Below are 27,180 nucleotides of genomic sequence, written 5' to 3'. Positions count from 1 at the left end.
CTCCACTGACCTGTCTACTGCTGCCCGTGTACCCCTGGAACCAATTATAAAGTGCCTACAGCCCAATTTTATTATGTTAGGCCTTCGAAGCCTGTCTGCGGTCCCTCCTTCCACTAGGCCTCCACTGACCAGACCACTGCTGCCCGTGTACCCATGGAACCAATTTTAAAGTGCCTACAGTCCAATGTTATTATGTTAGGCCTTCGAAGCCTGTCTGCGGTCCCTCCTTCCACTAGGCCTCCACTGACCAGACCACTGCTGCCCGTGTACCCCTGGAACCAATTATAAAGTGCCTACAGCCCAATTTTATTATGTTAGGCCTTCGAAGCCTGTCTGCGGGCCCTCCTTCCAATAGTTCTCCACTGACCAGACCAATGCTGGCCGTGTACCCCTGGAACCCAGCTGAAAGTGCATGGAGCCTACTTTTTTTCTTTGTTTTATATTTATAAAGCCCAGATGAACTACTCTGTACCACGGTTCAAGCTACCCAGTCGTCACTTCTTTTGCAAGAAAAGCCATCCCAGCCCTCCACCGGCATGCAAAATTCTGCATTGTCATAGCACTCAGGCAATCAAACAGTAGAAAGGTGCACCTGACCTGACAAGAGACGCATGGACCAGTAGGCATGTCCACAAAAAGTTACGTGTCCATTACGGCGCACTGGGTTAATGTGTTGGATGCATGGTCCACAGGGGACAGCCTACAAAGTCTGTCTGCAGTCCCTAATTCAAATTGTCCTCCGTTGACCACACCACTGCTGCCCGTGTACCCCTGGAACCAATTTTAAAGTGCCTACAGACAAATTTTGTTATGTTAGGCCTACTACGCCTGTTTGTGGTCCCTCCTTCCAATACTCCTCCACTGACCACACCACTGCTGCCCGTGTACCCCTGGAACCTATTTTTAATTGCATAGAGCATCCTTTTTTTAATAGTAGGCGTACAAAGTCTGTCTGCGGTCCATAATTGAAATAGTCCTCCACTGACCAGACCAATGCTGCCTGTGTACCCCTGTAACCTTTTTTAAACTGCATTGAGCCACATTTTTGGTTTAAGGACTACTACCTGTGTCTGTCAGCGCCACTCAATACTGCTGTCCTCCTTTGAAAAAAGCTGAGCGTCAATAGTCTGGTTTTCAGCCTCTAGGAATTTGAAAACTGCATTGGGCTACTACTTCGGTATTGCCTACTAACGGTGTCTGCCGCTCCAAGGTGTTCCCCAGGTTTCCTCGCCATTGCTTCAATCTTCTGACTCTCGTTTAGTAGTTGTTGAAAACTACACTGCATTAGGCCTACAAATTGGGTATGGGGTGTAGAGACGGTGTGTTCCACTCCAAGGTGTTCCCCAGGTTTCGTCTACATTGCTTCGGTCTTCCGACTCTCGTTTAGTAGTTGTAGAAAACTACACTGCATTAGGCCTACAAATTGGGTATGGGGTGTAGAGACGGTGTGTTCCACTCCAAGGTGTTCCCCAGGTTTCCTCGCCATTGCTTCGATCTTCCGACTCTCGTTTAGTAGTTGTAGAAAACTACACTGCATTAGGCCTACAAATTGGGTATGGGGTGTAGAGACGGTGTGTTCCACTCCAAGGTGTTCCCCAGGTTTCCTCGCCATTGCTTCGATCTTCCGACTCTCGTTTAGTAGTTGTAGAAAACTACACTGCATTAGGCCTACAAATTGGGTATGGGGTGTAGAGACGGTGTGTTCCACTCCAAGGTGTTCCCCAGATTTCCTCGCCATTGCTTCGATCTTCCGACTCTCGTTTAGTAGTTGTAGAAAACTACACTGCAGTAGGCCTACAAATTTGGTATGGGGTGTAGAGACGGTGTGTTCCACTCCAAGGTGTTCCCCAGGTTTCGTCTACATTGCTTCGGTCTTCCGACTCTCGTTTAGTAGTTGTAGAAAACTACACTGCAATAGGCCTACAAATTGGGTATGGGGTGTAGAGACGGTGTGTTCCACTCCAAGGTGTTCCCCAGGTTTCGTCTACATTGCTTCGGTCTTCCGACTCTCATTTAGTAGTTGTAGAAAACTACACTGCATTAGGCCTACAAATTGGGTATGGGGTGTAGAGACGGTGTGTTCCACTCCAAGGTGTTCCCCAGGTTTCCTCTCCATTGCTTCGGTCTTCCGACTCTCTTTTAGTAGTTGTTGCAAACTACATTGCATTAGGCCTACAAATTGGGTATGGGGTGTAGAGACGGTGTGTTCCACTCCAAGGTGTTCCCCAGGTTTCCTCTCCATTGCTTCGGTCTTCCGACTCTCGTTTAGTAGTTGTAGAAAACTACACTGCATTAGGCCTACAAATTAGGTATGGGGTGTTGAGACGGTGTGTTCCACTCCAAGGTGTTCCCCAGGTTTCCTCGCCATTGCTTCGATCTTCCGACGCTCGTTTAGTAGTTGTAGAAAACTACACTGCATTAGGCCTACAAATTGGGTATGGGGTGTAGAGACGGTGTGTTCCACTCCAAGGTGCTCCCCAGGTTTCGTCTACATTGCTTCGGTCTTCCGACTCTCGTTTAGTAGTTGTATAAAAATACACTGCATTAGGCCTACAAAGTGGGTATGGGGTGTAGAGACGGTGTGTTCCACTTCAAGGTGTTCCCCAGGTTTCCTCACCATTGCTTCGATCTTCCGACTCTCGTTTAGTAGTTGTAGAAAACTACACTGCATTAGGCCTACAAATTGGGTATGGGGTGTAGAGACGGTGTGTTCCACTCCAAGGTGTTCCCCAGGTTTCCTCGCCATTGCTCCGATCTTCTGACTCTCGTTTAGTAGTTGTAGAAAACTACACTGCATTAGGCCTACAAATTGGGTATGGGGTGTAGAGACGGTGTGTTCCACTCCAAGGTGTTCCCCAGGTTTCGTCTACATTGCTTCGGTCTTCCGACTCTCGTTTAGTAGTTGTTGAAAACTACACTGCATTAGGCCTGCACATTGGGTATGGGGTGTAGAGACGGTGTGTTCCACTCCAAGGTGTTCCCCAGGTTTCCTCTCCATTGCTTCGGTCTTCCAACTCTCGTTTAGTAGTTGTTGAAAACTACACTGCATTAGGCCTGCACATTTGGTATGGGGTGTAGAGACGGTGTGTTCCACTCCAAGGTGTTCCCCAGGTTTCCTCTCCATTGCTTCGGTCTTCCGACTCTTGTTTAGTAGTTGTTGAAAACTACACTGCATTAGGCCTACAAATTGGGTATGGGGTGTAGAGACGGTGTGTTCCACTCCAAGGTGTTCCCCAGGTTTCGTCTACATTGCTTCGGTCTTCCGACTCTCGTTTAGTAGTTGTTGAAAACTACACTGCATTAGGCCTGCACATTGGGCATGGGTTGTAGAGACGGTGTGTTCCACTCCAAGGTGTTCCCCAGGTTTCCTCTCCATTGCTTCGGTCTTCCGACTCTCGTTTAGTGGTTGTTGAAAACTACACTGCATTAGGCCTACTAGTTGGGTTGGGGCCTTCTATCTGTGTCTGCCGCTCCTTGCTGTTCTCCTACAGTGAACAAAGCTGTGCCGCCTGTTTACTACTCTTGCCAATTTTGAACTGCATTTAGACTACTTACAGATTTGGGCCTACTCTCTGTGTCAGCCTCTCATTTCAGTTGTCCTCCACTGAACAAAACAATGCCCCCTGGTTAGTCTTGTTAACAATTTTGAACTGCATTTAGCCCACTTTATTCTTTGGCCTATATCTGTGTTTCCTCCTCATCCTGCCCATTGCCCAGCCAGTGATAGATGAGTCTGCTGGTACACTGCCCCATAACGCAACATTCCCCGTGCACGCTACACTGCAAGATTGTGACCCTGCTGAAAGTCAGGTCCCCCTTCCCGCATACCACACCACATTACACGGGGACAAAGAGGAAGGTGCAGATGAAGGTGCAGGTTCCTTCATCAGGTGGGGGGAGGAATTCTCGTTGGCGACGTCACTGGCACAGGGCCTCTCATAGTACGCAAAAGTGTTGCTGCCGGTGGGAGGCGCCCCCGCCGTGCAAACACACCGCTGTACTTTGAGGGGCCCTGTGCCAGTGCCAATGCCAACGAGAGGGCCCCCCCTCTTGCTCAGGATCACAGCACTTGCAAAGTTGAAATACTTACCTCTCCCTGCTCCACTGCCGTGATGTGGTCCAGATGTCCTTGGCCCACTAATTGCTTGAACCAGCCCTACCCCCCACAACTTTAGCCAAATGACCCCCAATTTCAAATGCCTTACAATTATTATAAGCTAAATTACGATTGACAAGCTTCAGTAGCAAGAATGGATGTTTTTGCCAATACAATGGGCTCTGTACATGTTTTCCTGGCCTCTACTCACTGCCGACTATGCTCCCCCATTGACTTGCATTGGGTTTCGTGTTTCGGTCGATCCCCGACTTTTCGCGATAATCGGCCGATTCCACTCGACTCGACTTTTGAGATAGTCGGGTTTAGCGAAACCCGTCTCAACTCTAAAAAGGTCAAGGTCGCTCAACTCTACTCCTGACCACTCTCCAATATATGATCCCCGTGACATACATGGACAGCCATTCAGGTCAAGTGTATGCCACTGATAATGCACATGTAACTCATTTTACATCAATCGGTTAAAATGACCATATACATGAGGCTGTAAAATGCTGAATCAAGTAAGATAGATAGATAGATAGATAGATAGATAGATAGATAGGTAGATAGATAGATAGATAGATAGATAGATAGATAGATAGATAGATAGATAGATAGATAGATAGATAGATAGATAGATATGCTTCACAAAAACAGGCAGCACTCCAAATTCTTAGAAAAATGTGCAGGGTTTTATTATACCCACATCTCTGTGCCACGGAGATGTGGGTATAATAAAACCCTGCACATTTTTCTAAGAATTTGGAGTGCTGCCTGTTTTTGTGAAGCATATTGACTGAGAACAACCAGTGGACAGGTTGTTTGGGGGCTTTGCACCCGAAGATAAGTATTGGATTTGTGCTGTTCCATTTTTTTATTGCTAGATAGATAGATAGATAGATAGACAGATAAAAGAAAAAAATACACAATATAAGTGTTTCAACTATATTTTAAACCAAAAAATCTTCACATAATAAATACATTTTATGCACAAATAACTTGAAATCGACCTCAGAAAGCTATTTACAATATAAATAATTATAAATGGGAACATTTTGCAAGATATGTTGACATAGTTTTGTCATGTTTGCTACATGAAATTTCAAAAGGATACTTCAAGTTACAGATAATATTGTACAATGTCACTAGAAATATACATTGCAAGGCATGTCTGATCAGACATTTGAGGCTGAGTATCTGACCTCATAAATATTTCACCGTCAGAAAAGCAAACATAGCTGGCCTTCATCTTCTAATGTCAGACACCATTCTATTCACAACATAAACACACCGCAGATTTTAAAGTGCAGTCAACTGCTAAATGTATCCATTGTTTCTGGGAAAACATCATAGTGTTTTTAAACTTTAAAAAAGTAGTAATTTTTCTCAAATATTTTGTCTCCAAGAATGAATGTACGTAATAGGAAGTGTTGAAAAAGTTTAATTTAAAACAGAATGCGTTTCTATAAGGAACCGTGCATTATAATTTAATAGTCGACTTTATTCTTGGATCGTAGGTAGTACTATTACATGGTGGCAAGATGAATAGTTATAAATAATGAGTCCCGTACAGGCACTAAAAGATCTCCATAACTGAATAACAGTGAAGAATACTGCAGGCAAAACATAAAATATTCATTACTTCTACTTAAATGAATTGAGGATTATATGTTGTTGTTTAAAATATTCTAAAAATCTGCCTTGGCAAGCTACTATGTTTGTAATGCTAGCTAAATGATATTGTAAGTGCCTTTAGCTATTTTAAAATGTCCAAACATTTGAGTCCTCATGTGTTACTGAACAAACTATACACATACATTCCGCCAGCTAAAATGATATATTTGACAATATCACTCTTGATTGATAGAAACAATTTGTCACATTCACATTCTATCCTACTATAGTAGTTAGCAATATTTTGGCCTAGAGTCATTATTTGTGTTTTTTAAGCAGCCACTTTCCTTTTTTGTCTTGTGGCATTAGTAGCCTTTCTGGCGCAAAATTCATTAAAATCAAACAGAAACTTCATGAATTTGGCAAAAAGTAAAAAACTGACTTCCTTCCTGTATTGAATTGGTTTCGCAACTTTTGGAACTAAAAGTCGCATGTTATCACAAAATGCTGCCAAAAACCTGGTGTACTCAAAAATTCACCAGGCGGGGACTGAAGTAGAGTTATGTCAAATTTTTAAAAAGGTGCAATTGATGAATCAGACAAAAACATCTGGAATTGCTAGACTCTGCCCTTAAAGCGGGAAAAAAACAAGCGCCACATGTAAAATAGACTTCAAAAAAGGCTCAAACAAAATAAAATAATTACTTATGTGCAAACAAAAAAAGGCGCAAAACTCACAAAACTAGACAAAAAAAACAGGCAAAAAGGCAGTGAAGAGTTAGGCCCTTCATTTTTTTTTCAAAACTCAAAAATTCAGTGCTGAATCCATGAACAGTTTTCCTCCTGCCAATTACGATTAGGTTTGCAATTAAAATACATACAGATAAATAAAAAACCTCAAGGTTTAAAGTGTGTTGGGAAACACTAGCAATTTTAGATTGACTTGCCTTCCTTGTAAATGGGCAGTTGTAAGGAGGCAATTACAAAATTCAAAATATTAGTCAGGGCAGTCTCACACGTCCAGATATTTCCGGTACCAGAAAAATCGGTACCGGAATTATCTGTAGCCGTGTGCCGGTGCATTTCTGTGGCACATCATTGTGGCACACGTTTGGCACACGTGTGCCCACTGGGTACCACACGCACCGTGCCAGAGACAGCGCTAAAGTTTAGCGCTGTCCCCGGCATCGTGCTGAAGCCCCATTCATATCTTCCCTGCAGCAGCGTTTGCTGTAGAGAAGATATGAATATTAGTGTGTAAAATCAATATCCAGGTCCCCACCCCCCTCCCACCCCGTGCGCGCTCCCCCCTTCCCCTGCTGTGATTAAATTACTCACCTAGCTTCCGGATCCCTCGCAGCGTCCTCTCCTGGCCGCACCTTGTACTGTATGAGCGGTCACGTGGGGCTGCTCATTTACAGTAATGAATATGCGGCTCCACCCCTTTGGGAGGTGGAGCTGCATATTCATGATTGTAATCGGCGGCCCCACGTGACCGCTCATACAGTACAAGGTGAGGCCAGGAGAGGACGCTGCGAGGGATCCAGAAGCTAGGTGAGTATTTTAATCACAGCGGGGGGGCGCACAGGGGGTGGGAGGGGGTTGGGGACCTGAATATTTATTTTACACACTAATATTCATATCTTCTCTACAGCAAACGTTGCTGCAGGGAAGATATGAATGGGGCTTCAGCACCAGTGGGGGGGACAGCGCTTAATGTAGCGCTGTCTCCTGCACTGCACACGGACTGCACACGGACAACGTCCGTGTGCGGTACGTGTTTTACACGGACCCATTGACTTTAATGGGTCCGTGTAATCCGTGTGCTCCCACGAACACTGACATGTCTCCGTGTTTGGCACATGGAGACACGGTCCGCAAAAAATCAATGACATCTGCACAGATGCATTGATTTCAATGTGTCTACGTGTGTCAGTGGCTCAGGTACGTGAGGAAACTGTCACCTCACGTACCGGAGCCACTGACGTGTGAAACCGGCCTCAGACAAGGCTCACCACAGCATTTTCGTTTTTATCATATTTTAAAAGGCCTATTTCACAGAACTCATATTTTTGTATGTGATTTATCATTTTTTCATTGATAGAACACATACCCATTATAGATATGTTCACATGGCATAAATAAGAATGAAGACATATCTGATTTTGATCCAATTTGAGAGTCAGAATCGACAAGACTGCATACAGGTGCCATCTTTGTTGCAACCTAGTGCACTCTATTTTTCATCATCCAATGGGTGGAAGAAGCTTAGAAAGATTCTGCATCTTTTAAATGCAAGAAAAATGTGTGTTACACTCATAATAACATAAGGACAAAAAAGCTACAGAAAATTGTATTAAACGCACTGATCACAATCAATCCAGCTTTCACATTCTCTGAAAACGCTGAATTGTGAAAAGGTAATAAAACTGGTCTAATTTAATTAAAAGTAATTAACTTCAATGTTTGCTTGTTTTTTCAGTGTTATTTACATGGCCCGCTAAGCATACACCGTTTTCTTGATTCCGTAAATGTGAGCCTAGCTTAACAGAGATAACAGTTGTGTCGACTGCTCTGTGAAATCACTGCAAACACATGGAAATTCGCTTTTGGTTTTTGAAATGTTATATATACGGTACCATCATTTATGAAATCATTCAATGTCCATATTAAAAGTGACACAGTCTTTTTAAAGATGTTATGTGCGATAATGAAAATTCCAATAGTAAGCAAGAATTAATTAAACCAATTGTATAATTTGGACAGCTGTGGTGAAAGTGAAGAAAACAAAAGGTTTACATACTCAAGATGCAGTATAGAGTCTATGTAATCTGGTATACGAAACCTGTTTAATGATAATTGAAACACTTTTCAAGAATATATTTTCTTCTTTGACCAGTTTCTTATAATTGTTTATTTCCATTAAAGGCATTATTGCAATATAGAGGTTGAATATATACAATTGTGTGATTTTTGTACTTGGAAGAATATGTTTGTCTATTCAAGCAAGAGATATTTGTTGAATTACTAAATTAGCTGCAGCTGCTGCAGAACAAGCAGTGTGATTAATAAATTATCAAAGAGACAAAAATACTGAAAATTAGAAAATTCTAGATATATTAAAAAAAAAACCATAAATGCCTGTTGGTTGCATTTATATCTAAATTGGTTAGTGACAGTCTATCATTTTTGGATACTAACTCTAGGGCAGTGACATATTTACTAGTGCGTTGATTAAGTGTGTGAAAATAAGCAATACAGTTATATAATGAGTATATAGTAGTTCTAGGGCTAGGGTCACAAGGCTGTAGATTCTCTCATGCGAAAGAATCAGGGCCAATTATGCAAATACTCTCTGATCAAACTCTGTCATTGTTTGATCTGAGAGTCAGTGCAGTGTACTCCGATTCGCTCGTGTGAGAGAATCCCATCACAGATGAGGAGGAGATGGAAAACTTAATTTCTCCATCTTCTCCATTGGCTTTGTGTGAGTACATCCGAGTGGAATCCAATGTTGCACACACATCCATAGACTTGTATGGGTGTGTGTGTGAGTCGAGCCTCACAGCCACTCGTAGAATGCAATTGTTTTCTCATGCTGAATCGGTATGAGTGCTATCTGATAAAACATTGCATAGTACTCGGCAGTGTTATACACTTGTGTGAGTGAGCCCTGAAAAAGTAGCCTTCAAGTAAACAGAGGACAGAAAATGTAACGCAAGTCAAGCAAATCTCTTATTGTGCTGAAAAGTAACTAATTCTGGTTTTGCCATCATCATGGACATGTGCATTTGTGCCTGTGTATACATAAAGTTGTACATTCAATGTTGCCTCTTGACCTATATGCATAGTTTTAGGTGTTTTCTTTTGTTGTTTTTTTGTTTTTGTTTTTACTTCTGCTTTAATTTTTTTGAAAAAATTCTTTATTTACATGCAAGGCTAATTAGCAAAATGTAGCTTGAAACACTGAAATTCTTATTTTTGCTTTGCAAGACCACACAACTGGTTACCATAGATATATATAAAGTCCTCTGAACTTCATTATTTCAGCCAATATGTCATACTAAATTCTATAAGTACAAAATCAAATCATTGTCTCCCCGTCTTTTACATCCAGTGCACCGTAAGTCATTGAATGCTGGTAATAATGACATGAAAAATGTTTTCTTTATAAACGGCATGAAGCATACCACATGAAATAAAGCATCAACTTCCATTGGTAATTATTACTGATGTACCCTTATGCACTTGAGTAGAGTCCTGCTGCATTCGTAAATGAGAAGTCACATCAAAATGAGATCCACTGCAGCCCAGTGAATAGTTTCGGAGCGATTCAGTGTCATATAGGTGCTCAAGAGTATATCCAGTAAATGTGTAAGCATGTTTATCAAAATATGGGCGGTGGGCATTGTAATAGTTTGGTGAGGTGGAGTGATCCACTGTTTGCTGAGGAGACACATTTGTATGCAAATAGTCCTTTGTTACAGTTACTCCTGCTTTTGAAATTCTCTCTGAATTTGGACTGCTCATCCTGGACAAAGTAGTAGGGCTGCTTTCATATTCATTGTCTCTTGGACTCAACATTTTTCCATCCCTTTGCTGTAGGTGGTCACAGGGAGAAGTATTAGAGGCAGATGGGCCACGGCACACGACTCCCGTTAACTGGGATTGTTGGTAATTGACAAAGCAAATTGAATTTCTTTTTGCTGCTCCGTTAATAGGAGTTAGCTGGTCGGGACTGGACTTGCGTAGCTGTAGCCTATTTTCCTCTTCTTTTATCATTTGTTGAGTTGCACGGATTAGTGTCTCAATTTTGCTTGGTTCATGGTGGCTATTTTGATATTGCTCTGTACGATAACGATCTCCTGATTCACTTGCAGAACCATGGTCAGGAGAACTGACAACACTGTCTTCGTCCCAATGACTTCTCCCTAAATATGAGAAAGAACAACGTTTAGCTTGATGACATCCAAGAATAACTTAATGATTACATTTAAATAGGTCAGAAACATTATATTCCTCTATCTCTCTGTAGCACAATATGGGGGATAATATACGGCAGTAAGAAGCAGTGTTGTTGTGAATCCAGCACTGGGGTGAAGTGGAATACTTGCTAGATGCAGAATCTCTGCTTGTATGTGCCTTTTAATTTCTCTGCAGGTGCACCCTCCTCCCATTCACCGCTCCAAAAACCTTTAAAACGTAGCAACTGTAACCTGATCCCACAATATGCTGCAAAATCATCTTCATTGAAGACTAGCTGAAAATTCAGAGTTATAGATCAGCGTAAAAGGCAGTGCATAGAACAGGAATGTGTGGAGAGTCATTATTCTGTACTACGATTTATATGTGTTTTACTTTCATTATAAGAATTATTCTAATTCAGAATTATAACTAATTATTTAAATCAGAATTCTTAAAGTATACCTCCTAGTATAAATACATAAAATCATTGCTGCCAATACTTATTATAAAATGTAACTTTACAATGTAATGAATTACCAAAGTCCCCCTCCACTTTGAGTAGTCTCAGTATAAGGCCAGAGTAACACTAAAGGTACCGTCACACTTAGCGACGCTGCAGCGATACCGACAACGATCCGGATCGCTGCAGCGTCGCTGTTTGGTCGCTGGAGAGCTGTCACACAGACCGCTCTCCAGCGACCAACGATGCCGGTAACCAGGGTAAACATCGGGTAACTAAGCACAGGGCCGCGCTTAGTAACCCGATGTTTACCCTGGTTACCATCCTAAAAGTAAAAAAAACAAACAAACAGTACATACTTACCTACCGCTGTCTGTCCTCCAGCGCTGTGCTCTGCACTCCTCCTGTACTGGCTGTGAGCGTCGGTCAGCCGGAAAGCAGAGCGGTGACGTCACCGCTCTGCTTTCCGGCCGCTGTGCTCACAGCCAGTACAGGAGGAGTGCAGAGCACAGCGCTGGAGGACAGACGGCGGTAGGTAAGTATGTACTGTTTTTTTTTTTACTTTTAGGATGGTAACCAGGGTAAACATCGGGTTACTAAGCGCGGCCCTGCGCTTAGTTACCCGATGTTTACCCTGGTTACCAGTGAAGACATTGCTGAATCGGTGTCACACACGCCGATTCAGCGATGTCTACGGGGAGTCCAGCGACCAAATAAAGTTCTGGACTTTCTTCCCCGACCAGCGACAGCACAGCAGGGGCCTGATCGCTGCTGCCTGTCACACTGGACGATATCGCCACTGAGGACGCTGCAACGTCACGGATCGCTAGCGATATCGTCTAGTGTGACGGTACCTTAAAACGTATGAAAAATGGGTCCTAGTATCCTTGCGAGAGTCACAGGAGTGTAATGCGAGTGTCATACCAGTACAATCCGATTTTTCACACCTAGCATCCAATTTACACCCGAATGCTGTGTGATTGCTCTGCGATTGCAATGCAATTTTAACATGAGCTTTTAAATACAGCAATTCTCTGTCATTTACACATTGTTTTCAAGCAAAATATTCGTTAAAACACCCACACACATATAGATAGCTAGATAGAAGAAAAGCAGGCAATTCATCTCCAGCGCACAGTAAAGCACACTGACAGATTAAAATAGATTAAAATAGAATAGATATTCTTGTGCCTCGTACAGTATAATCACAGAGTGACAGGTTAGAATAAATATATACACATAGAATACATAGAAATATAGATGTCAGTGACACACATATATATATATATATATATATATATATATATATATATATACAGTGGGGCAAAAAAGTATTTAGTCAGTCAGCAATAGTGCAAGTTCCACCACTTAAAAAGATGAGAGGCGTCTGTAATTTACATCATAGGTAGACCTCAACTATGGGAGACAAACTGAGAAAAAAAAATCCAGAAAATCACATTGACTGTTTTTTTATCATTTTATTTGCATATTATGGTGGAAAATAAGTATTTGGTCAGAATCAAAATTTCATCTCAATACTTTGTAATATATCCTTTGTTGGCAATGACAGAGGTCAAACGTTTTCTGTAAGTCTTCACAAGGTTGCCACACACTGTTGTTGGTATGTTGGCCCATTCCTCCATGCAGATCTCCTCTAGAGCAGTGATGTTTTTGGCTTTTCGCTTGGCAACACGGACTTTCAACTCCCTCCAAAGGTTTTCTATAGGGTTGAGATCTGGAGACTGGCTAGGCCACTCCAGGACCTTGAAATGCTTCTTACGAAGCCACTCCTTCGTTGCCCTGGCGGTGTGCTTTGGATCATTGTCATGTTGAAAGACCCAGCCACGTTTCATCTTCAATGCCTTTGCTGATGGAAGGAGGTTTGCACTCAAAATCTCACGATACATGGCCCCATTCATTCTTTCATGTACCCGGATCAGTCGTCCTGGCCACGTTGCAGAGAAACAGCCCCAAAGCATGATGTTTCCTCCACCATGCTTTACAGTAGGTATGGTGTTTGATGGATGCAACTCAGTATTCTTTTTCCTCCAAACACGACAAGTTGTGTTTCTACCAAACAGTTCCAGTTTGGTTTTATCAGACCATAGGACATTCTCCCAAAACTCCTCTGGATCATCCAAATGCTCTCTAGCAAACTTCAGACGGGCCCGGACATGTACTGGCTTAAGCAGTGGGACACGTCTGGCACTGCAGGATCTGAGTCCATGGTGGCGTAGTGTGTTACTTATGGTAGGCCTTGTTACATTGGTCCCAGCTCTCTGCAGTTCATTCACTAGGTCCCCCCGCGTGGTTCTGGGATTTTTGCTCACCGTTCTTGTGATCATTCTGACCCCACGGGGTGGGATTTTGCGTGGAGCCCCAGATCGAGGGAGATTATTAGTGGTCTTGTATGTCTTCCATTTTCTAATTATTGCTCCCACTGTTGATTTCTTCACTCCAAGCTGGTTGGCTATTGCAGATTCAGTCTTCCCAGCCTGGTGCAGGGCTACAATTTTGTTTCTGGTGTCCTTTGACAGCTCTTTGGTCTTAACCATAGTGGAGTTTAGAGTCAGACTGTTTGAGGGTGTGCACAGGTGTCTTTTTATACTGATAACAAGTTTAAACAGGTGCCATTACTACAGGTAATGAGTGGAGGAAAGAGGAGACTCTTAAAGAAGAAGTTACATGTCTGTGAGAGCCAGAAATCTTGATCGTTTGTTTCTGACCAAATACTTATTTTCCACCATAATATGCAAAAAAATGATAAAAAATACAGACAATGTGATTTTCTGGATTTTTTTTTCTCAGTTTGTCTCCCATAGTTGAGGTCTACCTATGATGTAAATTACAGACGCCTCTCATCTTTTTAAGTGGTGGAACTTGCACTATTGCTGACTGACTAAATACTTTTTTGCCCCACTGTATATATATGCATATAGTATTAGATAGAAACATAGATAGAAGAAAAACTGGCAATTCATCTGCGGTGTACTGTAAAATCACTGCAGAAGCCGACAGGATAAAAGAGATGGATTACATACAGTAAATACAAATATAATAGATAGATATATAGATGTCAGTGACATACACAATTAGTACAGTGTGTGAAAAGTTCCCATGACGCTCGCACTGATGTCACATAGGTGAAGTGAGTCCATTGGCAGTGAAGTCGCAGGACCTGACAGACGACACCGCGAGCAGGAGGACTTTCTCACGCTCGCGGTACCCTAAGACAGGGAATAGCAGATCATAGGCAGACACTGAGCACACAATGCTCAGTGTCTGCTGGATGACAGGCTGTATGGTCACATCATGCATCCATGCAGACTGCCATCTAGATGTAGCAGAGCTAGACCAGAGATGGGACAAATGGATTAAAAGCATCTCTGTGGAAAGGTGAGGAATATTTTTGTTTGTTTTTTACCTCTTTTGCAGATGATGAGGGCATCGGGGGAGTAGGCGAGGTCATAAGTTTAGTTTAATTAAGAATATTAAAGGAGTCTGTGTCTTTCTTTCAATTAAAAGACTTTTTCCTGGGTGTCTGTTTTCTTACAATGTGACTATGGAGTTAGTAATGGAGGCATCTTTTTGACACCTCTCCATTACTATCCTCGGGTCTTGATGTCACCTGACAATACAAAGGTGACATCAAAGCCCAAACTATCACCCCACCTGCTACCGCTACAGGGCAAGTGGGAAGAGAAGAGCGAGGCTAAGTGCCAGAATTGGTGCATCTTAGAGATGCGCCTTTTCTGGGGTGGCTGAGAGCTAATGTTTTTAGCCTGGGGTGGGCCAGTATCCATGGCCCCTTCCTAGGCTATTAATATCAGCCTGCAGCTGTCTGCATAGCCTTTTCTGGTTATTAATTGTAGGGGGACCCTACATCATTTTTTTAGGGTCCCCCATTTTAATAGCCAGTAAAGGCTGTGTATACAGCTGTGAGCTGAAATTAATTGCCTGGGAATCTCCATGAGTATTAACCCCTTCCCAGGCTATAAACATTGTCCCCCAGCCATCAGCTTTCCGTCTACTAGTTATGAAAATGGCGCAGGAGCGCATGCCATTTATGTCCAAAAATAAACTTTTATTAAGTAAATACATGTACAGGAAGCTGCACACACTGTACTAATTACATATGTCACTGACATCTATATATCTATCTATTTTAAGCGTATTTACTGTATGCAATCCATCTATTCCTGTCGGCTCCTTCAGTGATTTTACAGTACACGGCAAATGATTTGACGGCTTTTCTTCTATCTAGGCAATATAAATACATATATGTGTGTTTCACTGACATCTATATATCTATGTATTCTATGTGTATATATCTAGTCTATCTATTGTATCCTAACTCGTAAGTGTGATTTTAGTGTATGCAGCACATGAATTGCAGGCTTTTCAAATCAGACAGCACTCGCATGGTCATGGAGTGCAGTGTGATTTTTTTTCTCACACCCATAGGCTTACATTGGCGAGTCTCAGCCGAGTCTCAGTGACAATTGCAGCATGCTGCAATTTTACACGCACGCTGAATACACTCATGGTGATATGAGCTACCTGATAGATTAACACTGGGCCAAGTGCTATGCGATATTTTCTCACATAGCACTCGTCCGTATTCTATGGACGCCGGCCTAATGCTGCACATACCTGCAAGTTACAGTAAAACCCCACTATACTGTTTCCATCATAATCAATATAAGCTTTGCAGCAGAGATGTCCCTCTGTTTGGAGATGCCTAGGAGATTCTGTCTGCTGTTGGAGCTTTACAGTAATTTACTGAAATGTGCTGGATGTATATACATGCAACTAGAACTCAAAATAAAGAGGGACTCTGCTAACTGACTACAGTGGGGGAAATAAGTATTTGATCCCTTGCTGATTTTGTAAGTTTACCCACTGATAAAGACATGACAAGTCTATAATTTTAAGGGTAGGTTAATTTTAACATTGAGAGAACATAAAAATTAAAATCCAAAAATCACATTGTATAGATCAGGGGTCCCCAACTCCAGTCCTCAAGGCCCACCAACATGTCATGTTTTCAGGATTTCCTTAGTCTTGCCAAGGTAATAATTGCATCACCTGTGCAATGCAAAGGAAATCCTGAAAACATGACCTGTTGGTGGGCCTTGAGGACTGGAGTTGGGGACCCCTGGTATAGATTATATACATTTATATAAATTTACTTGCATTTTGCAGTGAGAAATAAGTATTTGATTCCTCTGACGACTTAATACTTGATGGCAAAACCCTTGTTGGCAAGGACAGCCGTAAGACGTTTTTTGTAGTAGATGTTGAGGTTTGCGCACATGTCAGGAGGAATTTTGGTCCACTCCTCTTTGTAGCTCATCTCTAAATCATTAAGATTTTGAGGCTGTCGCTTGGCAACTCGGAGCTTCAACTCGCTACATAAGTTTTCTATGGGATTAAGGTCTGGAGACTGACTAGGCTACTCCATGACCTTAATGTGCTTCTTTTTGAGCCATCGTTTGTTGCTTTGTCTGTATATTTTGGGTCATTGTCTTGCTGGAAGACCCATCCACGACACATTTTTAATGTCCTGGCAGAGGGAAGGAGGTTGTCACTCAGGATTTTACAGTACATGGCTCCATCCATTCTCTCACTGATGCCATGAAATAGTCCTGTGCCCTTAGCAGAGAAACACCCCAAAACATAATCTTTACACCTCCATGTTTGACAGTGGGGACGGTGTTCTGTGGGTCATAGGCAGCATTTCTCTTCCTCCAAACACGACAAGTTGAGATAATGCCAAAAAGCTAAATTTTTGTCTCCTCTGACCACAGAACCTTCTCCCAATCACTCACAGAATCATCCAGGTGTTCATTGGCAAATTTCAGATGGGTCTGCACATGTGCCTTCTTGAGCAGGAAGACCTTGCGGGCATTGCAGAATTTTGAACCTTTACGGCGTAATGTGTTACCAATGATATTTTTGGTGACTGTGGTTCCAGCTGCCTTGAGATCATTAACAAGTTCCCCCATGTAGTTTAACAATGATCTTTCACCTTCCTCATGATTAAGGATACCCCAAGAGGTGATATTTTGCATGGTGCTGCAGATCAATGTTGATTGACAGTCATTTTGTATTCCTTCAATTTTCTTACTATTGCACCAATAGTTGTCTCCTTCTCATCCAGCATCTTACGTATGGTTTTGTAGCCCATTACAGCTTTGTGAAGGTCTATGATTTTGTCCCTGACATCCTTAGAAAGCTCTTTGGTCTTGCCCATGTTATAGAGGTTAGAATCTGACTGATTAATTGAGTCTGTGGAAAGGAGTTTTTTATAAAAGTGACTATGTAATACAGCTCTTTGTAATGCAGGTAATGAGTTGATTAGGTGCGTCTAAGGGTACCGTCACACAGTGCAATTTTGATCGCTACGACGGCACGATTCGTGACGTTCGAGCGATATAGTTACGATATCGCAGTGTCTGACACGCTCCTGCGATCAGGGACCCCGCTGAGAATCGTACGTCGTAGCAGATTGTTTGAAACTTTCTTTCGTCGTCTAGTGTCCCGCTGTGGCGGCATGATCGCATGGTGTAACATATATCGTATACGATGTGCGCATAGTAACCAACGGCTTCTGCATCGCACATACGTCATGAAATTATCGCTCCAGCGTCATAGATTGCAAAGTGTGACAGCAGTCTACGACGCTGGAGCGATATTGTTACGATGCTGGAGCGTCACGGATCGTGTCGTTGTAGCGATGAACATTGCACTGTGTGACGGTACCCTAACTAGTCTGTAGGAGCCAGAACTCTTAACGGTTGGTAGGGGATCAAATACATATTTCTCACTGCAAAATGCAAATAAATTTATATAATTTATACAATGTGATTTTCTGGATTTTATTTTTGATATTCTATCTCTCAATGTTAAAATTAACCTACCCTTAAAATTATAGACTGTCCATGTCTTTGTCAGTGGGCAAACTTACAAAATCAGCAAGGGATCAAATACTTATTTCTCCCACTGTACATTACAAGGTTACAGCTCAGAGTAACTAACATATGAGTTCATAGATATAGAACAATTTTACAGAAAAATCACTTAACCACTTAACGACTGCCGGAGCACCTTTTAATGACGGTCATTAACCCCTTCATGACCTTGGGATTTTTCGTTTTTCCGTGTTCGTTTTTCACTCCCCTCCTTCCCAGAGCCATAACTATTTTTATTTTTCCGTCAATTTGGCCATGTGAGGGCTTATTTTTTGCGGGACGAGTTGTACTTTTGAATGACATCATTGGTTTTAGCATGTCTTGTACTAGAAAACGGGAAACAAATTCCAAGTGCGGTGAAATTGCAAAAAAAAGTGCAATCCCACACTTGCTTTTTGTTTGGCTTTTTTGCTAGGTTCACTAAATGCTAAAACTGACCTAATTCTGACTCTCCAGGTCAGTACGAGTTCATAGACATCTAACATGACTAGGTTATTTTTTACCTAAGTGGTGAAAAAAATTCCAAACTTTGCTTAAAAAAAAAAAAAAATTGCGCCATATTCCGATACTCGTAGCGTCTCTATTTTTCATGATCTGGGGTCAGTTGAGGGCTTATTTTTTGCGTGCCAAGATGATGTTTTTAATGATAGCATTTTGGTGCAGATACGTTCTTTTGATCGCCCGTTATTGCATTTTAATGCAACGTCGCGGCGACCAAAAAAACGTAATTCTGGCATTTTGAATTTTTTTCTCGCTACGCTGTTTAGCGATCAGTTTAATGCTTTTCTTTAATTGATAGATCGGGCGATTCTGAGAGCGGCGATACCAAATATGTGTAGATTTGATTTTTTTTTATTGATTTATTTTGATTGGGGCAAAAGGGGGGTGATTTAAACGTTTGTATTTTTTTTATTTTTTTCACATTTTTTTTAACTTTTTTTTTAACTTTTGCCATGCTTCAATAGCCTCCATGGGAGGCTAGAAGCAGGCACAGTACGATCGCCTCTGCTACATAGCAGCGATCTGCTGTTCGCTGCTATGTAGCAGAATTGCAGGTGTGCTGTGAGCGCCGACAAAGGGTGGCGCTCACAGCTACTGGCGGTCAGTAACCATAGAGGTCTCAAGGACCTCTATGGTTACAATGGAGAAGCATCGCCGACCCCCGTCACATGATCGTCATTTCAGCCGCCCGGCCGTATGCGATAGTTAAATGCCGCTGTCTGCGTTTGACATCGGCATTTAACTAGTTAATAGGTGCGGGCAGATCGCGATTCTGCTCGCGCCTATTACGGGCACATGTCAGCTGTTCAAAACAGCTGACATGTCCCGGCTTTGATGTGGGCTCACCGCCGGAGCCCGCATCAAAGCAAGGGATCTGACCTCGGACGTACTATCCCGTCCGAGGTCAGAAAGGGGTTAAGGGATCTAATTCTTCAGGGTTGCTTTTTAATGGCACTGAGGAATATATGAAGAGTGCCCCCTGCAGGTGCAATACCCACTTGTGACAGCTGCATATGACAGTTGATACCCTGCGGTTTGAGCCCCATTCGGTTTTATTACCGTTTGAGGTCGATTAACCCCTTAAATAACGCTGTCAATTGTGACAGCAGTATAAAAGTGATTAAAAGGCAGTTAAAAGACCCTATGAGGCAGAAACAACCCCCCATGATCGAAATCACAGATTCTGATGGTTGCCATGGTACCCTCAGGTCATCAGATGACCCAAGGGTATGGTGGCCTGTGAGATCCAGCTATAAGCAGGGTCTCACAGGCTGTGTCAGTGACTCACTGACAGGTCTCTAGCACTGCAGTACACGAGGACTGCAGTGCAGGAGACCAGCGATCAGAGTAAAAATTATACATGTCTCACACTGGGACTTAGTGGAGAAAGAAAAAAGTAAAATAAAATATGTAAAAAAGTAATTAAAAAACACACGAAAAAGCACACACAAATCACAAAAACCTGTTTCGACACTAAAAACGCAGACTTTGTGTTTGTTTAAACAAAAATAAATTTTAAAAGGACACATACTGTAATTGGTATTGCCGCTTTAAGAATGACTTGATCAATAAAACTGGACACCGTAAATGTTGCTTTTTCATAATATTTGCACACTAAAAATTCAATAAAAAATGTATAAAAAGTGATTAAAAAATGTGTAAATGAAAACGCCAAAAAGTTACAGCTCTCAGAATATAGCAATTCAAAAGCGAATTCATTTTTGTAAAATATTGTTTTTAGTCTGTAAAAGTAGCAAAGCATAAAAAAAAATATAAATCTGGTATTGCTGTAATAGCACTGACCTGGAGAGTAAATTGGTCTTATCACTTTTACAGCACGGTGAACTGCGCAAAATATAACAAATAAAAACAGTAATTGAATTGCTGGGTTTTTTTCATTCTGCTTGTGAAAAATATGATTAAAAATCAATGAAAAAATGTTATAAAAAATGGTACCAAAAAAATCTCCAACTCATTCTGCAAAAAATAAACCATCATACAGCACTGTTCCTCAAAAAAAAAAAAAAAAAGTACAGCTGTTAGAATATGACGACGAAAAAACTACTTTTTTAATTAAAAGGCATTTTTACTGTGTGATAGCAGTAAAACATAAAAATCCTGATATAAATCTGTTGTAATTGTTGTAATAGCGCCGACCCGAAATCTGGTATTGTAATAGCGCCGACCTGAAAAATCAGTCTTCTCACTTCTACCACACAGTGAACCACACAAAAATAAAATTAAGAACTATTTTGGTACTGCTGTACATTTGTTCATTGTGTCTCTCAAACAAAGCTTGGGTCACATTTATCCTGCACACTCCGCTGAGCACTTACTTCGAGGTTTCTGTGTAAATCCCCAAATATTCAATTTAGACAAATCCCCGCAGAACTATTCACTTATTAGGCAAATGGAGTCACTTTAGACTTCATCCAGTCTCTGTTCTGGCAGTGTCCACTCATTTTAAGTATCTTTTTAGTGCAGAAGTGTGGAAGACCTCAGTTCTATGCACACCTAAAAGGATGGATACCACTAGAACACACACCAAATGGACTCCAAAGTGGCTCCAGATTTCTCATTATAGTAAGTCTGTCAGCCACATGTTTAGTATTATTGTTGAGGGGGGAGCGCAGTTAACAATTTACGGGGTGCGTGTCACCAAAAGCACAAGCTGGGAACAATGTATGGAAATACTACAATGTATGGGGGCATTACATTGTAGCGGGGCATGGTGTATTGGAACTAAACTAGCAGATTTGCAAGTCTCAAGAAAAAAGCATGACGTGGATGTCATAAAATAGTCACTGCAGCCATGGGGTCATGTTAGTTTGTTTTTTTGCTGTTCTGGCACCTAAGGGGCTCCACAAACGTCACCCACAAACTATTCTAGCAAAATCTATGCTTCAAAAGCAAAATATAATTTCTTCCTTCTCAGCCCTGATGTGTGGCCTAAAAGTAGATTCTGATAACATATGGGGCATCAGTGCATTCGTGAGAAATTGCTCAATAAATTGTGGGGTCCAGTTTCACCAATTAACCATTGTGCAGCTGAAAATTTGCAGCAAATGAAAAAAAAAATTTACCACTAAAATGTTATTTTTGCAAGTGCCAATGTTATAAAATTCTGTGAGGTACCTGTGGGTTCAAAATACTCACTACACCCCTAGATGAATTCCTTAAGCAGTGATATTTCCAATATGGGGTCACTTATGGGCGTTTTTGGTTTTCTGGCACCTCAGTGGCTTGGCTAATGGTGCCTAACAATCTATTCAAACGGAGTCTGCATTCTAAATGCCAAGTAGCACTCCATTCCATCCGATCCCTGCCGTACATTCAAACAGTAGTATACAACCACATATGGGGTAGTGTCATATTCAGTAAAAATTTCATAACAAATTATTGGGTCCATTTTCTCCTATTACTGCTTGTGTAAATTATAAATCTGGTGCTAAATCAGTATTTTCGTTAAAAAAATATTTTTTTTGTTTTCACATCTGACTGTAATAAGTTTTATGAATAACCTGTAGGTTAAAAATACTCAGTACACCAATAGATGAATTCCATGAGAGGTCTAGTTTCCAAAATGTGGTCACTTGTTGGGGGTTTCTGCTGTTTTGGCACCTCAGTGGCTCAGCTAATGGAAACCACAACATGTTCAAATGGAATCTGTGTTCTAAAAGCCAAGTAGCACTCCTTCCCATGCCGTGCTCAAACAGTAGTGCACAACAACTTATGGGGTACAGCCATGCTTGGTAAAAATTGCATAACAAATTATGGGTTTTCCTGCTATTTGGCATGTCAGGGGCTCTGAAAATTTGACATTGCATTCACAATCCATTCCAGACAAATTTAGGCTCTACAAATTAAGTAATGCTCTTGCCTTTCTGAGCCGTGCAATGTGCCCCAACAGCATTTTTTGATCACATATGGGGTATCATCTAGTTCAGGACAAATTGTGTAAAAAATATGGGGTTCATTTTTTATTATTATCCATTGAGAAAATTACAGATTTGGGGCTAAAACATTTTAGCGGGAAAAAAAACAAACCGTATATACTCGAGTATAAGCCGAGATTTTCAGCCCACTTTTTTGCAGGTCCCTGGCTTCCCGGCGCCGGCAGCTTCTTCCTCTACTGAGCAGTCACATGGTACAGCTCATTACATTAATGAATATGCGGCTCGACCTCCAAAGAGGTGGAGCCGCATATTCATTACTGTAATGAGCGGTAACGGTGACCGCTCACCACAGAAAGAAGCTGCAACGCCGGGGAAGCAGGGACTGCACAGTGCCAGGAGCAGGTAAGTATAACGGGGAGGGGAGCACTGCATTGCGCAATACTCACCTGCTCCTCATTTCAGCGCCGGTCCATCTTCAGCAGTGGCGCTCAGGTCAGAGGGTGCGGGGGCGTGGTTAGTGCGCGCCCTCAGCCTGAACGCCAGTGCTGAAGATGGAGCGGCACCGGAACGAGGAGCACGTGAATATTGAAAGTGCGGGGGCCTGAGCGACGGAGAGGTGAGTATGTGATTTTTTTATCTCAGCAAATGGGGCAAGTGTCTGTATGGAGCATCTATGGGACCATAACGTTTGTGCAGCACTATAGGGGGCCATAACGTTTGTGCAGCACTATATGGGGCCATAACGTTTGTGCAGCACTGTATAGGGCCATAACGTTTGTGCAGCACTATATGGGGCCATAACGTTTGTGCAGCACTATATGGGGCCATAAAGTTTGTGCAGCAGTATATGGGGCCATAACGTTTGTGCAGCACTATATGGGGCCATAACGTTTGTGCAGCACTATATGGGGCCATAACATTTGTGCAGCACTATATAGGGCCATAACGTTTGTGCAGCACTATATGGGGCCATAACGTTTGTGCTGCACTATATGGGGCCATAACGTTTGTGTAGTAATGTATGGGGCAAGTGTCTATATAGGGCCATAACATTTGTGCAGCACTGTATGGGGCCATAATGTTTGTGCAGCACTATATGGGGCAAGTGTCTGTATGGGGCCATAATCAACGTTTGTGCAGCACTATATGGGGCAAATATCTTTATGGAGCATCTTATGGGGCCATAATCAGCATTTGTGCAGCATTATATTGGGCAAATATGTCTATGGAGCATCTTATGGGGCCATTATTAACCTTTATGCAGGATTATATGGGGCATATTTTAATATGGAGCATCTTATGGGGCCATCATAAACTTTATGGAACATTATATGGGGCTCCTGATTCCATATGGATATTCAAAAACATTTAACCTACTGATGTCTCAATTAATTTTACTTTTATTGGTATCTATTTTTACTTTTGACATTTACCGGTAGCTGCTGCATTTCCCATCCTAGGCTTATACTCGAGTCATTAAGTTTTCCCAGTTTTTTGTGGCAAAATTAGGGGGGGTCGGCTTATACTCGGGTCGGATTATACTCGAATATATACAGTAACTCTCATTCTCACATGCACATTTTTAAAAGTTCTGAAAAGCACCTGTGCATTTAACAAGCTCAACACACCCCTAGATGAATTCATTGATGGGTCTAGTTTCTGCCATTTTGGTACTTCAGGGGCTCTGCAAATGAGACATGGTGTCTGTAATTTATTCCAGACAAATTTACATTTGAAATACCAAATGTCGCTTCTTTACTCCCGGGCCCTGCCATGTGTCCAAACAGAATTTTTGTGATACTTGCTGGATATAGCCAAGCTCAGATGAAGGTGGGTAGCAAGCTGGGTGGTCCACTTTTTCATGATGCCTCTTGCAAAAGTGAAATATTGAGGGCCAAAGCAACATTTTTGCAAAAAATAATGAAAATTTTCAATATGACGGCTTAATGTTATGAAATTCTGTGTAATACCTGTGAGTTCAAAATGCTCGTTATATGCCTAGATAGTCTTGTGGACTGTAGTTTCGAAAGTGGGGTCACTTGTGGGAGGGTCTGCTGTTTAGGCACCTTAGGGGACCTGCACATGCAACATGGCGCCCACAATTTTTGCCATTCAGCAGACTGTAAATTATATTATCTAATTTAACAAAACTCAAATTCACTGTGACGTGTCCGACTCAACATTTTATCTTAATTATGCCAGACGTAAATTGTGTAGGTCCAGAATCATAAACTGTTGACTCTTATTGTGGGACAAATATTGGCCCCTGATGTTGTCTCCTACAGTTTGTCTTGTTATCTTTATAAAACAGTGAGGCATAACCACTGAACAATGATGTTTGCTGATATGCTAATTATGCATTGTGTTACAGAGCCAGTTTGTTGACTTCAAAGCAAAGAGGGAAAAACTATGCAAATAGTTTGATTATTCAAGTCATGCTTCTTGATCTCATCACCATTGTTCCCCTTATCTGTGATGCTAGATTGAAGTACACTTGTTAAATCTAAAAATAGCTTACATGCCACTATATCAAGAGACTTTTTCTTCTGGTCAGTGTGACTCTTCATGATCTCAGCTTAGGGTACTATGGACCCAGGTGGAAGAACACAGGTCGGCTTCATTGACCATCACTGAAACCCCAGAAATGTCTTAAAGAATCCAGGTTGGGACAGTCAGTTCACCTGGCCACATACCTCAATGCTCTCGGTTAGCTTCCTAAGCTTGTCGTTACCTCCTCCCTGTGGGTGCCTGCAAAAAAGTGGGGAGCCACTGGAGGGGGTATGTGACACTGGAAGCAGCTCTAATCCCGGCGAGTCAGCGGAAGGGTGAGACTCTGTAATTTGCACCATCTTGGGTATTTGCTGGGACTGTTCTGTATGCTTTTGTGTCTTTGGTTCAACAAAGTATTGCCACACTGTTTTACCCTCACCCTGTGTTGTCTGAGTAGTGTTCTGCCCATGAGGAAAGAGAGCTGGCATTCAGTGATATGAACCCTGGTACATGCTGTCTTGCTAACGATACTGTAGCTGGGCCAGCAGACGAGAGAACCCACCTGCCCCCCTTGTCTCCACAATCACCAAGTGATAAAATCTGTTAAAATAAATAATGTCACAAATGACTGAACAAGTATTTCCTATATTTAAGTAAGGATGATACTAGCAAAATATGCTATTGAATAGCAAGTACCTTCAACATATCAATCATATAATAATTTATTACTGTCTAATTTTCAAATGTAGTTTTCACTTGATTAATATAACATACTATTCTATTACATCTGTATGTAAACTATTATTTGCTAAATTTCCTTACCATGAACTCTGTGAACAGAAGCTATATGTGGCATCGAGTTCTCATATCCATCTCTGCTTTCAGGAGATGACTTAGGCACAGGCAAAGTTGATCTTGAACCCCACCAATTCTCTCTTCCGGCTTGTGGACTTCCTAGAAAATATCTACCAGCTTCACATCTGCCACTTTCACAGGATTGACCATGATGGTGTCTTTCATCACTTAATCTTGAGTGGTCAAGGGTAAATCCAAAACACAAAGCATTTCGATCAGGATACTGTCGATATGCACATGAGACATCGTGTTGCTGGGAGTTTGGCCTTTCTATTGGATCTATAAGTTGTGGTGAAGCTGTGTCTGTTACTGGGCTGCCACCCCATTGACTGTCATGATCTGACTCTGATCTTTCTGTGTGAAATCCAGAATACTGAAAAATATTACAAACACATTTTTTAAAAATTAAACCATTGTTTGGATTTATATGCAACATTTTTATCTGTTAATAAAAAATTGTAATATGATGGTGAAAACAGAATCTTACTGGATTTTTTTATTTTATGACATTCACTGTGCGGTAACATTTATCTGGCAACATAATTAATTAGGTCAGTATGATTACAGTGATATCAAACAGATATTTGTTTTTTTCAATTATTTTTGTGGTTAAAAAAATTCTGAACTTTGTGGTTTGTGTCGCCTTTTCCTGTGACCCGTATTATGGATCCACACATTCATTTAATCAGGCTCAGTTTTTTAAAACTGATGCAACTCAACCATATCACAACCACTGCAAATATGCATCAGTTGTCATCAGGTGTTTTCCCCATTTATTCTCAGGCAGGGGTCCCAGACTGGATCACAAAGTTATATGATACCTTGTGATTTTGCCCTAAGATTGGCATCTAAACCTTTTTAGTTTAATACCTGGGACAATATCTTCAGAAATAAGAATACAGATAATAAATGGAAAATGTTTAAGAACATCCTAAATAGGCACTGTAAGCGGTTTATACCTTGTGGGAATAAAAGGACTAGAAATAGGAAAAACCCAATGTGACTATACAAAGAAGTAAGACAGGCAATTAACAGTAAAAAGAAAGCATTTGCACTACTAAAGCAGGATGGCACCATTGAAGCTCTAAAAAAAACTATAGGGAGAAAAACACTTTATCTAAAAAACTAATTAAAACTGCCAAAAAGGAAACAGAGAAGCACATTGCTAAGGAGAGTAAAACTAATCCCAAACTGTTCTTCAACTATATCAATAGTAAAAGAATAAAAACTGAAAATGTAGGCCCCTTAAAAAATAGTGAGGAAAGAATGGTTGTAGATGACAAGGAAAAAGCTAACATATTAAACACCTTCTTCTCCACGGTATTCACG

General features: G+C 41.5%; 1 protein-coding gene across 1 annotated transcript in view; it reads right to left on the bottom strand.

Moving 5' to 3' along the window:
- Nucleotides 1-9,602: 9,602 nt before the first annotated feature.
- The window catches only part of SIM1 (SIM bHLH transcription factor 1), a 195,285-nt gene continuing 177,707 nt past the window's right edge, over nucleotides 9,603-27,180 (bottom strand). The window contains exons 10-11 of the mRNA XM_069767988.1: nucleotides 25,819-26,224; nucleotides 9,603-10,641 (exon numbers count right to left, since the gene is read on the bottom strand). Coding sequence (XP_069624089.1) covers nucleotides 9,917-10,641; nucleotides 25,819-26,224 — 1,131 coding nt within the window. The 3' untranslated portion in view covers nucleotides 9,603-9,916. The remainder of the gene's footprint in view (nucleotides 10,642-25,818; nucleotides 26,225-27,180) is intronic.

Source organism: Ranitomeya imitator, chromosome 5, assembly GCF_032444005.1.
Source record: "Ranitomeya imitator isolate aRanImi1 chromosome 5, aRanImi1.pri, whole genome shotgun sequence".
NCBI classification, from domain to species: Eukaryota; Metazoa; Chordata; class Amphibia; order Anura; family Dendrobatidae; genus Ranitomeya; species Ranitomeya imitator.
The sequence above is the reverse complement of the archived record's forward strand: the minus strand, read 5'-3'. Positions and strand labels throughout refer to the sequence as shown.